The sequence below is a fragment of the Dasypus novemcinctus genome, chromosome 11, assembly GCF_030445035.2.
Source record: "Dasypus novemcinctus isolate mDasNov1 chromosome 11, mDasNov1.1.hap2, whole genome shotgun sequence".
In the NCBI taxonomy this organism is placed as follows: domain Eukaryota; kingdom Metazoa; phylum Chordata; class Mammalia; order Cingulata; family Dasypodidae; genus Dasypus; species Dasypus novemcinctus.
In genome coordinates, this window is record NC_080683.1 from 4,524,285 (window position 1) to 4,538,216 (window position 13,932).

Below are 13,932 nucleotides of genomic sequence, written 5' to 3' on the forward strand. Positions count from 1 at the left end.
GAAGTAACAGAGCTTTGTCTGACTGATCAGGGTTCCGGATTGTGAACGAGGAGATGCAGTGCAGCTCAGTGGTTGAGCGTGTGGGCCCTGGGGTCAGGTTGGGATTCCAGCTCCCACCCCATCAGCGTGTTAACTTGGGACAGTTACTTCACCTCTCTGAGCCTCCGTTTCCTCATCTGTAAAATGGGGATAATAATGAACTTTGTAGGGTTGGGGTAAGGATTAAATGTGATAATTCATGGAAACCAGGAAAAGATGTAGGTACACGTAGCATAGTACCTACACATGACAGTTTACTAACGGGGAGCAGACGTAGCTCAGGCGGCTAAGCTCCTGCTTCCCGTGCATGAAGTCCTGGGTTTGATCTCTGCACTGTTGTAGAGAAAGCGGGTGTGCGCGGTATCAAAGGCCAGGGCACGAGAACACCGAGAAGGAAGTTGGTTTATTTCAACTGGCCGGGCTCGGTGGACTCTTGTCCTAATAAAAACCGAGCCCCGAATAGCCTTTTTCAGACCTTTTTATACAGAGGAAATAGGATTAGGGAGACAAAGGGTGGTTGTATGCAAACAGCCATTTGGTTAGTTATTTCAGCGTTTTATCTGAGTATCAGATAGGTTATTTCCTCCAGGTAAATTTGATTTAACACATATTCCCCACATTCCAAGCCAGCTTTGATTTAGCATATCTTCCACATTCCATCTGGATGCCACCTTGAATACACATTCAGTCTTACATCCTTCCTGAACACTCAAAGACTGCAGGGCCTATATTACTTATTTGAACTTTTAGGGACTAGGTACACTTGGAAACAACTTTGAATTTATGCACAGGCTATATCAGTACCTTCTAAAAACAAAAGAAACAAATGAAAAAACCAACCGTCATTGGGAAGCAGATGTAGCTCAGTGGCTGAGCACCTGCTTCCCATGTACGAGGTCCTGGGTTCAATCCCCCAGTACCTCCTAAAAAAGAAAAAAAGTCTAATAATGCTAGATATTACCAACATTATTAACATGTTAATTGGGAAACTGTGCTCTCCATACCTTGGTTTCCCCCAAATAGCAGACACAGGCGGGAAGGGGGAAGGGACTCAGAAAGGCGGCCTCGTGGAGATCCATGTCACGGAGGTAAGTATGCGGCTCCCAGGGTAGGTAAAACACTGAGGCAATACCCAGCACAACAGTAACTGTGGCTATCTCTGGGAAGTGAGACAAGGGAGGTTTCTCTTCTTTGTACTTTTCTGTACCTTCTAAATTTTCTATATGAATTTGTGCTGTTTATAGAATAAGTAAAAATTATTTTAAAATATATTTATTATGCTAAAATACATTATTCAGAACCAGGCAAAGCTCTGTTCACCCAGCAAACAGTTTCCTGGGCACAGACGACCCACCCCCGCCCCGAACCCCGGAAAGCACAGGCAGCCCACAGCTCCACCAGGCCTCCAGCCCAGGGCCCATCCCCAAGGTGACTCAAAGCAGGAGCCACTCTGGAGCCCCAGGAGAAGGCCACAGCAGGCCAGCGTCCCCGGGCCTCAGTCCGCCAGCTGCTGCTGCACCAGGCAGGAGTAGGGGTCCTGGCCCTCCAGGAGCTGGGGGCGCTGCACCAGCTCCCCCTGCTTGAGCACCAGGACCTGGTCGGCCCGCTGCACCGTCTGCAGCCTGTGAGCAATCACCAGCACCGTCCGGTCCCCGCGGCACTGCCACTCCTGCAGCTGCAGGGGAAGAGCGAGGCGCCGCTGGGGGAGGAGAACGGCAGGGATCCCGCGCCCCAGCTGGGCCCCATCTCTTGTGGCTTCAGGTGAAGAGGGTAAGGAACAGGGGCCGGTGGGGGAGGGCGGCCACGCGGGCTGTCCACCTTCTCCGCCACCTCTTCCGGGCAGCGGGAAGAGGGGAAAGGCAGCAGAGAGGAGGTGAGACGCCCCCACCCATGGTCCTTTCCATCCCACTTCGGGCTGACCCTAAGAAGGCAGGGTGCTCTCTCCACTGCAGGGCGTCCTCCCCCACCCAGCCCTGCCCACGCTGCTCCTTCCAAGGCGCCTCCCGCCCGTACTCACCGCCCGCTCACACTCCACGTCCAGGGCGCTGGTGGCCTCGTCCAGGAGAAGGACCCGCGGGTCCCGCACGAGGGCCCGGGCGATGGCCACGCGCTGCTTCTGTCCCACGGCCAGCTGGCTGCCCTTCTCCCCTATGTCTGGGAAATTAAAAACCCCGTTCTCAGACACCAGCGACCACAACACCATTCCTCACGGGCCGAGGAGCCAGCGCACGGCTGTTCCACCAGAACCAGTCGGCACAGGAGAGCGGGAGAACGGCTGCCCGGGGAGAGGGGCACGGCACCGCGCCAAGGCTCAGGAGCAAGACAGGGGCTAGAGAGTCCATGGTGGGGGAAGAAGTGGCTCAAGTGACTGAGCTCCCGCCTACCACATGGGAGGTCCTGGGTTCGGTTCCTGGTGGCCCCTACAGACGACGAGTAAGACAGTGAGCCAGCATGACCAGTTGGCGCGACAAGGAGACACAAAGAGGAGACACAATGAAAGACACAACAAAGCAGGAGCTGAGGTGGCTCAAGCAACCAGGTCTGGTTCCCTGTTCCTGGTGTGAGCAGACAGACAGAGCACACGATGAATGGACTCGGAGAACAGAGGAGAGAGGGAAAACAAGTGGGGGGCGGGGAGATATAAATTTAAAATAAATCTTTTTAAAAAAATGCATGGTATTGAGGAAGGAGGGAAAGGGGCCAGAAGACAGGCCAGGGAAAGGGCGTCGTGGAGGTACAGGGATGTGCTCAGGGAAGCCCAAGCCTCGCCCCGCGGGCGAGCTCCCTGAGGGGCGGGCAGCACTGGAGAAGGCACCTGTGTGCATGCCGTGCTCCAGGTCCTCGATGAAGTCCTCCGCGTGGGCGGCCCGGGCGGCGGCCCTCACCGCGTCGTCCCTGCAGCTCTCCAGCCCGTACGCGATGTTGTCCCGCACGGAGCCCGAGAACAGCACGGGTTCCTGCCCGACCAGAGCCACCTGCGCGGGGGGCGCGGGGGCCGCGTGAGGCCCTCCCCCACCTCCACCCGAAGGGACAGGGAGACCTCCCCGGGGCCAACCAGCCCCGTGCGCTGCTCCCCTCCGGGGGGCCACCCTTCCCCCGTGCAGCCGCCCAAGCCCTGTGCGCTGCTCCCCAACGGGGGACCGCCCTCCCCCGTGCGCTGCTCCCCTCCGGGAGCCGCCCATGCCCTGTGCGCTGCTCCCCTCCGGGGGACCGCCCTCCCCCGTGCGCTACCTCCCTCCGGGGGGCCGCCCTCCCCCGTGCGCTGCTCCCCTCTCCCTCTGCCCTCTCGCCGCCCACCTGTCTGTGCAGGTAGCGGTGCTGGTAGCGGCAGACGGGCTCCCCGTCCAGCAGCACGCGCCCCGCCGTGGGCTGGTACAGATTCTGCAGCAGCGCAGCCACCGTGCTCTTCCCAGACCCATTGGGCCCCACCAGCGCCGTCACCTCACCTGGACGGAGGGTGAACGTGACCCCCTAGAAAAGCCAGGAAGAGTGAGGGGCCTGCCTCCTCTCCCGCAGGACCCTCCCCCGCGCGGACCCCCAGGCCGTGAGGGCTGGGGAGGCACAAGCGGCAGGGAGGGCCCCCTTTGGGGCACCTTGAGCACAGGCTGGTCGGGGCGACCCGGATACGCGAAGGAGACCCCCTGGAACTCCACGAGCCCCCGCAGGGTGGGCGGCGCCAGCGTCCCCGGCGGCGGCCGCCTCGGCTGTCGGTCCAGGTAGTGGAACACCTTCTGGGCAGCTCCCACATTGCTCAGCATGTCCCCCCAAATGTAGACCAGGGCCTGGAAGACAGGAATGGAGGGGCCAGCTAACGAGAGGCGGCCCACCAGGAACGAAGCGGTAATAAACCCACGTCCCACTCCTCACACAGGCTCCTCCTCCCCTCCCCCCAAAAACAGGGTCTACCTTTCTTTATACAGGCAATTTGGATGGCATTTAAAACAGGCACAATACCCCGGGGCTCCGATCTGCAGGGTAAAGGACGCGGCAGCCCGTTCTCATCCTGCAAGCCATCACTCCTGTCCCCAGACCTTTTCAATCACTGTTTCGTATTCTTTGTGCACAGCTCTCTTGGCTGATGCAGCAGGAAACTCCGGAAAAGACGACACTGGGCCTAACTGATCTCTGTAGCCACCAGAACGACAGCACAGTTCTGCACCCATAAAAGACGCTGGTTAAGTGTCTAGGAAAATTATAAAATAAAGCCCAAGATGACGTAGCTAATTCTTTATTTTGGTAAATACAGAGAGACCCAAATGGTCATTCCGCCTTTGCTAGCCAAACTGTAACCAAATAGTAGATAAAGAGACGTCTACCTTGACTATCATCATTTTTGCAACCCCTAATAATTTCATAAATTAATAGATGTAGGTACTGAGCCTCAACGGCTGGTGACATCACAGAGAGGAAGAACACGCCACGACCTGGTAAGCCCACTTGTCAACACCAAGCCAACGTCGATGTATGTGGCATCATTGATAAGGCTGCTTGTACAACTGTGGAACTGAACAAAGCTGATGGTAACACATCATAGTGAGTGTCACTAACACTGCTGATGCATAAATGGGATTGTGGCTGAAAGGCGGCGTCTAGGGAAGTAAACGCCAATTGAAAGGAAACTAGAGAATAATCTAGGAAATGTTACAGTGATTTCAGTGGTGGATAAAGATTCTGGTTGATAGTATAAGAATGCTCTTCTTTGACAAAGTACTAAGAATATGGTGATATACAGGAAAATTACAACTAATGTCACTTATGGCTGATAACAGTAATATTGTAATGTTTTGCAGCAATGGCAAGAAGATATTATTTCAATCCTAAGGGACAAAAGGGGAGTATAAGGAGGTATGGGATTTTCCCTTTTGGAGTAATGAAAATGTTCTAAAATCGGCTGGGATGACAGTACAATTCTCTGATGAAAATGAGAGCCGCTGAGTGTACATTTTGAACGGACTGTACAAAGCATCGGACTGTATAACACGGGGAATCCAGGGGTGGATGATCAGTTGTGGTTAAGAGAGCAAACTCTCTTATGAACAATAACAAATACACAATACTAATATAGGATGTTAATAATTGGGTGGGTTTGAGGGAAAATACACCAAAGTGTATAGTAACATATAGGTTATACTTAGTAATATTTTGACGATGCTCTTTCATAGTTTGTAACAAATGTTTTACAACAATGTAGGCTGTTGGTGGTTGGAGAGATGTATGGGAGCCCTATATAATGATATGCATATTTGTTTGTAGATTCTCAAATTTTACTATATACTTGTTTATATATGTCCTGTATAAATGATAAACTTCAATAAGTTAAAAAAAAAAGCATGCCAACAAACCTGAATATGACAAGCCTCTAGATTTATCTACCAATCAATAAGATGTACAGAGGCAGAGAAACATATTAAATAATATTGCAGGGAATCTATTAAAATTCAAAAAACACTTTTAAGAAAGATAGCTGGAGGACAGGCTGAATCAGCCTAGAAAAATATCTTACTGGGTTTATAACACCACACGAAAGCTGGACACCACCAAGGGGAGAGAAGGACAAAGAAGGGAAATCCTCTGAGGACGCCCCAGGAAAAGGGGGAGAGAGGGACACAGCCTAAGACTGACTCAGCTTCTGACTCACAAGTTTGGTCTGCTGTCCCAGGAGCCCTTCCAGGCCAGGTGGGGCGACACCATTGTTTGCCTTGGGAGCCCGAAAGGGGCTAAATATATATGGCCCTCCCAATCTCCTCTATTAACAGGGACTGACTGTTGAGGACTCAGAGGGGAGTGGAAACACTTCCAACCAGGGGAAAAGGGAGGGACCTGCCAGAGAAGGCTGGAGAACATCTCAGAGAAAGTTTGAATTACAAGGCTCCTCACCTCCAGACAGGAAGTTCTAGCACATTGATCCTGTCTATGTTGCAACAAATACACTCTGACCAGGCACTGAACTGAAAACGTCCAAAGAGTGCCATCTGCTGGCAGACCAAAGAAGTGCATGCAAGAAAATTAAAAATAAGAAGAGGCTTTTTCCAGTCCATATAGCCTCCTTCCCAAGGCCCTAGGAAGTGACTCTACAACCAATTACTAGGTGTAGTGCCCAATTTTGAGCAAGCAGCAGGACAATCCTAACAATCCAGGTTGAGCCAAGAATCAAAGAGCAGTGGTGACACACAGCATCCTGCCACTAAATCCCTACAGAAGAGCAAGAAATTGAGCATCTGAGTAAACTACATCCTTACCAGAAGCCTAGAAATCGGAAAAGAATCACAAGCAATATTAAGAATACAGAAGACATGGCCCAAGAAAAGGAATATATCAAAGTCCCAGAAGAGATGCAGAATTCGAGAGAACTAATCAATGAGATGAGTATAAATTTCCAAAATCAAATTAATGAGTTGAAAGACAATATGGTTAAAGAGATAAATGATATCAAGAAGACACTGAGCATGTGCAAAGAAGTGGAAATCCTGAATAGTAAAGTAACACAGCTCATGGAAATGTAAGACACAATAGATGAGATCAAAAACATTTCAGACATACAACAGCACACTCCAAATGATCAAAGAAAGAATAAGTGATACTGAAGACGGAACAGCTAAAATTGAAGACAGAAAAGAATGGAAGAAATTGAACAGGGGCTCAGAGAGTTGAATGACAACACAAAACACAACAATGTATGTGTCATGCAAGTTCCAGAAAGAGAAGGGAAAGGGAGAAGAAAGAATATTAGAGGAAATAATAGCTAAAAATTTCCCAACTTTCATGAAAGAAATGAACTTAAATGTTCAAGAAGCACACCATACCCCAATATACCTACTCCAAGAACACATACTACTCAGAATTTCAAATGTCAAAGATAGAGAAAATAGAGCAGCAAGGGAAAAGCAAACCATCATGTGCAAGGGACGTCCAGTTAAGACTTAACACAGATTTCTCTTCAGAAACCATGGAGTCAAGAAGACAGTGGTATGATACAATTAGGATACTGAAAGAACTGCCAGCTGAGAATTCCTTATCCAGTAAAATCATCCTTCATATATGAAGGTGAGTATAAAATATTTACAAACAAACAAAAATTAAGAGAGTTTGCAAAAAAGAATCTACCTTTGTAGGAAATATTAAAAGAACCTTAGAACCTGAAAGGTAAAGACAGGAGAGACCGGCTTGGAGGAGAGTACAGAAGAAAGAATACCAAAAAGGATAACCAAAAGGGTAAAAAGACAGACAAAAATAAGATATGACATGTGAAAACCAAAGAATAAAATGGAGGACGTAAATAGTGCATTTACAGTAAGATCATTGAATGTGAATGGATTAAACTCCCCAATCAAAAGATACAAGCTGACAGAATGGATAAAAAAAATGAGCCATCCATATGCTGCTTACAAAAAACTCACCTTAGACCCAGGGATACAAACTGGCTGAAAATGAAAGGCTGGGAAAAGATACTCCATGCAAACAGTAACCAGAAAAGAGCAGAGGTGGCTATACTAATATCAGACAAAATAGACTTTAAATGCAAAAAAGTTATAAGAGACACAGAAGGCCATTATATATTAATGAAAGGGACAATTCACTAGGAAGATATATCATAAATATCTATGCATCTGACCAGGGTGCCCCAAAATACATGAGACAAACTCTCACAAAACTGAAGGGAGAAATAGACATCTCTAGAATAATCATTAGAGACTTGAACACCTCACCCAAAACATTAGATAGAACAATTAGACGATCAACAAGGAAACAGAGAACTTGAAAAATACGATAAACAAGTCAGATCTAACACACATACACAGAACACTGCATCCAAACTCAGGGGTACACATACTTCTCAAGTGCCCCTGGGTCTTTCTCCAGGATAAACCACATGTTAGGGCACAATGCAGCTCTAATTAAATATAAAAAGACTGAAATTATACAAAGCACCTTCTCAGATCATAATGAAATGAAATTGGAAAATAATAGGAAAAAAGTAAATATGCAAATGTGTGGAGGCTGAACAACACACTCCTAAATAATCAGTGGGTCAAAGAAGAAATTGCAAGTGAAATCAGTAAATACATTGAGACACATGAAAACACAATTTATCAAAACTTATGGAATACAGCAAAGGCAGTCTTGAGAGGGAAATTTATAGCCCTAAATACCTGTATTTAAAAAAAGAAAGAGCTAAACTCAACAATTTAACCAAACAAATCAAGAAACTAGAAAAACAGCAAACCAATCCCAAAGCAAGCAGAAGGAAAGAAATAATAAAGATTAGAGTAAAAACAAATGAAATTGATAACAAACAAACAAAAAAATAGAGAATATCAAAAAATCCAAAAGCTGGTTCTTTGAGAAGATCAATAAAATTGACAAATCCCTAGACAAAGAAAAAAAGAGAGAAGATGCAAATAAATACAATCAGAAATGAAAGGGGGAGAAGTTACAACTGACCCCACAAAAATAAAAAGAATCATAAGAGGATATTATGAGAAACTGTATGCTAAACAAACTAGACAACCTAGATGAAAAGGACAAACTCCTAGAAAAGAACAACCAACTACAGTGATGCTAAAGAAATACAAGAACTTAACAAACCAATCACATTTAAGGGGATTGAATCCATCATCAAAAATCTCCCAGCAAAGAAAAGATCAGGACCAGATGGCTTCACAGGTGAAATCTACTAAGCATTTCGAAAAGAATTAACACCATTGCAGTTTAAACACTTCCAAAAAATTGAAGAGGAGGGAAAATTACCCAACACATTTTATGAAGTCAACATCACCCTAATACCAAAGCCACATAAAGATACTACAAGAAAAGAAACTTACAGACCAATCTCTCTAATGAACATAGATGCAAAAATTCTCAACAAAATACTTGCAAATAGAATCCAACAGCATATCAAAAGACGTATACATCGCAACCAAGAGGGATTTATTCCTGGTATTCACGGCTGGTCCAACATAAGAAAATCAATGTAATACACCACATTAACAAACTGAAGGAAAAATAAACACATGATAATCTCAATTGATTCAGAAAAGGCATTAGACAAAAACCAGCATCATTTTTTGATAAAAACACTACAAAAGATAGGAATAGAAGGAAAATTCCTCAACATGAGAAAAGGCACATATGAAAAATCTACAGTCAACATCATACTCAATGGGGAAAGGTTGAAAGCTTTCCCTCTAAGATTGGGAACAAAACAAGGATGATCACTATCACCACTGTTATTCAATATTGTACTAGAAGTTCTAGCTAGAGCAATTAGATAAGATAAAAAAATTAAAGGTATCCAAATGGGAAAAGAGGAAGTAAAAGTCTCACAGTTTGTGGGTGACATGATCCTGTACTTAGAAAATTCTGAAGTATCCATGACAAAGCTACATGAGCTAATAAATGAGTTCACCAAAGTGGCAGGATACAAGATCAACAAGGAAAAATCAGTAATGTTTTTGAACACTAGTACATAACAATCTGAGGAGGAAATTAGGGGGGAAATACCATTTTCAATACCAACAAAAAGACTCAAATACCTCGGAATTAATTTAATCAAAGAAGTACAGGACCTATATGCAGAAAACTGGAAAAATTTGCTAAAAGAAATTTTAAAAGACCTAAACAAATGGAAAGATGTGGGAAGCAGATGTAGCTCAAGTGATAGAGCTTCTGCCTACCATATGGGAGGATCTGGGTTCGATCCCTGGGGCCTCCTGGTGAAAAGAAGAAGAAAAAGCATGCCCGCAGGGCAAGCCTGTGGCCACACAAGTGGCCACGTGCTGAGACAAGTGCCTGTGTGGTGAGTGCAAGTGCCCACGTGGTGAGCCAGAGCCCGCGCAAGTGAGTCACACAGCAAGATGACGACGCATCAAAAGAGAGACAAGGGGAGAGTCAAGATGAAGTGCAGCAGAAACCAGGAACTGAGGGGGCGCAAATGACAGGGAACCTCCCTCCACATCAGGGATCTCCAGGATCAATCCCGGTGAATCCTAGAGGAGAAAAAATGAGAAGAGAAGACAACACAGACAGTACAAACAGCAGGGTGGGAAGAGGGGAAGGGGGGAAAATAAATAAATCTTTTTTAAAAAAAACAAACGGAAAGACATTCCGTGTTCATGGATTGGAAGAAGAAATATTATGAAGATGTCCATCCTACTCAAACTAATTTATAGTCAATGCAATACTAATCAAAATTCCAACAGCCTACTTTGCAGAATTAGAAGAGGCAACGACCAAATTCATTTGGAAGGGAAAGTACACCCAAATAACCAAAAGCAATCTAAAAAAGAAGAGCAACATGGGAGGAATTTCACTGCCTGACCTTGAAACATATTACAAAGCTACAGTGGTCAAAACAGCATGGTACTGCCATAAAGATAGAAACATCAATCAGTGAAACAGAACTGAGAACCCAGAAATAAACCCTCACCTATACAGTCAACCTATACAGTAGGTTTTTGACAAACCTACCAAGTCCATGTTAGCGGGACGAAACAATCTCTTCAACAAATGGTGCTGGGACAACTGGGTACCTATAATCAAAAGAATGAAAAAGGACCCCTATCTCACTCCCTATACAAGAATAACTCAAAATAGATTAAAGACATAAATATAAAAGCTAGGACCAGAAAACTACTAGAAGAAAATGTAGGGAAACATCAAGAACTTGTAGTAGGTGGTGGCTTCTTGGACCTCACATCCAAAGCACACACAACAAAAGAAAAAATAGATAAATGAGACCTCCTCAAAATTAAACACTTTTGCACCTCACAGGACTTTGTCAAAAGGGTGGAAAGGCAGCCAACTCAATGGGAGAAAATTTTTGGAAATCACATGTCAGATAAGAGTTTAATATCCAGGATATGCAGAGTTGTTACAGCTCAACAATAAAAAAACGACTCAATTTAAAAATTGGCTAAAGAGGGAAGCGGATGTGGCTCAACTGACTGGGCTCCCATCTACCATATGGGAGGCCCTGGGTTCACATTCCAGGGCCTCCTTGTGAAGGCAAGCTGGCCCGCGTCCGAGAAGAGCTGACGGCCCACACCCATGGAGAGCTGGTGCAGCAAGATGACACAACAAAGGGAGACAAGCAGACACAGAAGAACGCACAGTGAATGGTCACAGAGAGCAGAGAGCAAGCAAGCCGCATTGGGGGGCGGTGATAAATAAATAAAATAAATCTTTAAAAAAAAAATGGGCTAAAGACTTGAATAGACTTTTGTCCAAAGAAGAAATACAAATGGCAAAAAAAAAAAAAATGCTCAACATTACTAATGATTAGGAAAATGAAAATCAAAACTACCATGAGCTATCATTTCACATGTATAAGAATGGCCACTATTAAGACAGAGAACTACAAGTGTCAGAAAGGATGCGGAGAGATAGGAACACTTATTCACTGTTAGTGGGAATGTAGAATGATACAGCCACTGTGGGGGACTGTTTGGCAGTTCCTAAAGAAGTTGAATATAGACTTGCCACCTGACCCTGCAATACCACTACTGGGTATATACCAGAAGAACTGAGAGCAGTGGCACAAACAGACATCACACTGATATTCATAGAGACATTATTCACGATTGCCAAAAGTTGTAAACAACCCAGGTGTCCATCAACAGATGAATGGATAAACAAACTGTGGTGTATTCACAGGATGGGATATTATGCAGCAGTAAGAAGAAATGAAGTCGTGAAGCACATGACAACATGGATGAACCTGGAGGACATTATGTTGAGCAAAGCAAGTCAGACACAAAAGGACAAGTACTGTATGACTGCGTTACTCTGAACCAAATATATTGTGTAACATATTGTATGAGCCAAAAAATTGTTTATATGTATCTAGTATATTTAAGTGAGAAATGAATGTTTTTATTCAACTGTTTTCTTTTTAGTTTTTAATTGTCTATATTTTCAATTATCAAATGTATAAATTAAAGTTTAAAAAAAAAAACTCTGTAGGACAAACAACCCTGCTTCTTAAATAAAGTGCAAAACTGCAAGGCGGAGGGGGAGTGGTTATGGAGAGAGACAAATCAACCAAACGCAATGTGTGGACAGGATTTGCCTCCTGGTTCAAGCGAATCCTATGTATATATTAAGTGTATGAGACAAGCAGAAATTTGACCACAGGTAGGAATACTTGATGAATTTGAGGAATTACTCGTAGTTTTTCAGGTGCAAAAGTGGTTTTCTGGTTATATTTTTTAACAGGTGGTTTAGAGACACATACTGACATACAGATGAAGCGATAAGTTATCTGGAATTTACTTCATAACAATACGGGAGGGAGGAAGTGGGTGGAGATAGGGATGAAGCAAGACTGGCCAGGAGTTGATAACTGTAAAAGCAGGTAATGGGTACATGGGTGTTAATTTCATTATTTTGTCCTTTTTTTTTTCACATTTGCATATTTGAAAGTCTCAGAATGGGTTGGTTTGTTTTGCTTTGTTCTTTTTTTTAAGGGGAAAAGATACAGCCCAGGGGCCCAGACGGTTAGAGAGAAGAGCAGGAGAGAGCAGGGAGCACCCACTCACATTCACGTGGTGCCCCACGTCGCCCTGGTAGAACATGAAGGAGAGCAGTCCACCCCGGGTGAGCTCCCCGGCCAGTATCTGCTGCAGCCCGCAGGTCAGCATCAGCACCTGCATTCCCAAGCGCAGCACCTGCGAGGGGAGAAGGAAGCGTGTCTACCCATGCTTAGCTCCCTCCCCTAGGGCTGGGAGCCGCAGGCGGCCCCAGGACCAGCAGCGGATGCCCCGGCCTTGTCCCGGCCACCTCCCCGGCTCTGCCCACCAGCCGCCCAGCTGCATCACCCTCTGGATGAGCAGGTACAAGGCTCTTTCCACGTCTCGTCGCCACCACAGCCGGCGGCATCGCTCCAGGGCCTCCGCGTAGCGACGGACCTCATGCTCCTCGGCCCCGAAACTCCGCACGGTCTGCAGCCCGCCAACCGCCTCCCGTACCACCTGCCCTGCCTCTGCCACCGCATCCTGGATCTCCTGAAGCACCGCCTGGAAGAGCGGGGCAGGGGGTAGAGGCGAGGCAGAGGAGAGCAGGCACCCGTGTCTAATTCCAGCCCTCGGGACGCTTCCCTGGTCTATCCAAAAATATCCAAGTCTCCTCTTTCCCCCTTTCTTTCCATTTCCTTCCAGCAGTGTGAAGGAGGAACAAAACACTGCATCACTGAGCTCTCAGGCCACGCAGTGCGGCAGCGTCTGGAGGAGAAGGGGGCAGTGGTGCGCCCCAGGAGCCACAGTCAGTTAGAGACGGCGGAATAGACGTTCAGACTCAGGGTTCCCTGACTGTCTACACTCCAGCCAAATCCCTCCTGCTGGCTTTAAAGGGAAAAACTCTCCCCCCAAACCCCCTAAGGCAACATTTTACACCTGCAGGGGAGGTGAGTGCAGATTCTGAGGAGCCCATAAAAGGTACGGTCTCCGCAGAGAATGGCACACACGCACCAACGGCTGCGCACACAGTCCCCAGGGCTCGCGGGTCTCCTGACGCCCATCCACCGACGCTCCACCAAGAACGCCTGCTCTAAGGGCTGAGAAGTGGGGGCCCCGAGGCCTCCAGCTCCCAAGGGGGTCCTCCTCAGCCCTGCGCCTCGTTCTCCCCTTGCGGTTCACCCAACACGGGCGTGTACCTGACGGCGGGCGCTGTACACCTTCTCCGCGGCTATTAAGAAGGGCACGAAGACCAGGGAAAGGAGGGTGAGTCGCGGGGACAGGGCGAGCATGAAGCTGTGCAGTCCCACCACCTTCACCAGGCTCCGCAGGAGCACGTTGGTGTTGAGAGGAAGCCACCGACTCATCAGGGTGGTGTCCGAGTTCAGCCGTGAGTTCAGCTCCCCTGGGCCGGACGCAGCGGGTGAGGAGACCATGAGTCACG

The 13,932-nt window shown here is 46.8% G+C and overlaps 1 protein-coding gene across 1 annotated transcript in view; it reads right to left on the reverse strand.

Annotated features, from left to right (window-relative positions):
* Positions 1-423: 423 nt before the first annotated feature.
* TAP2 (transporter 2, ATP binding cassette subfamily B member) overlaps positions 424-13,932 on the reverse strand; it is a 31,859-nt gene continuing 18,350 nt past the window's right edge. Inside the window, exons 5-12 of the mRNA XM_004479820.5 lie at positions 13,688-13,893; positions 12,855-13,052; positions 12,576-12,704; positions 3,633-3,821; positions 3,337-3,510; positions 2,855-3,014; positions 2,057-2,193; positions 424-1,714 (exon numbers count right to left, since the gene is read on the reverse strand). Of these exons, the coding sequence (XP_004479877.1) occupies positions 1,535-1,714; positions 2,057-2,193; positions 2,855-3,014; positions 3,337-3,510; positions 3,633-3,821; positions 12,576-12,704; positions 12,855-13,052; positions 13,688-13,893 (1,373 nt within the window). The 3' untranslated portion in view covers positions 424-1,534. The remainder of the gene's footprint in view (positions 1,715-2,056; positions 2,194-2,854; positions 3,015-3,336; positions 3,511-3,632; positions 3,822-12,575; positions 12,705-12,854; positions 13,053-13,687; positions 13,894-13,932) is intronic.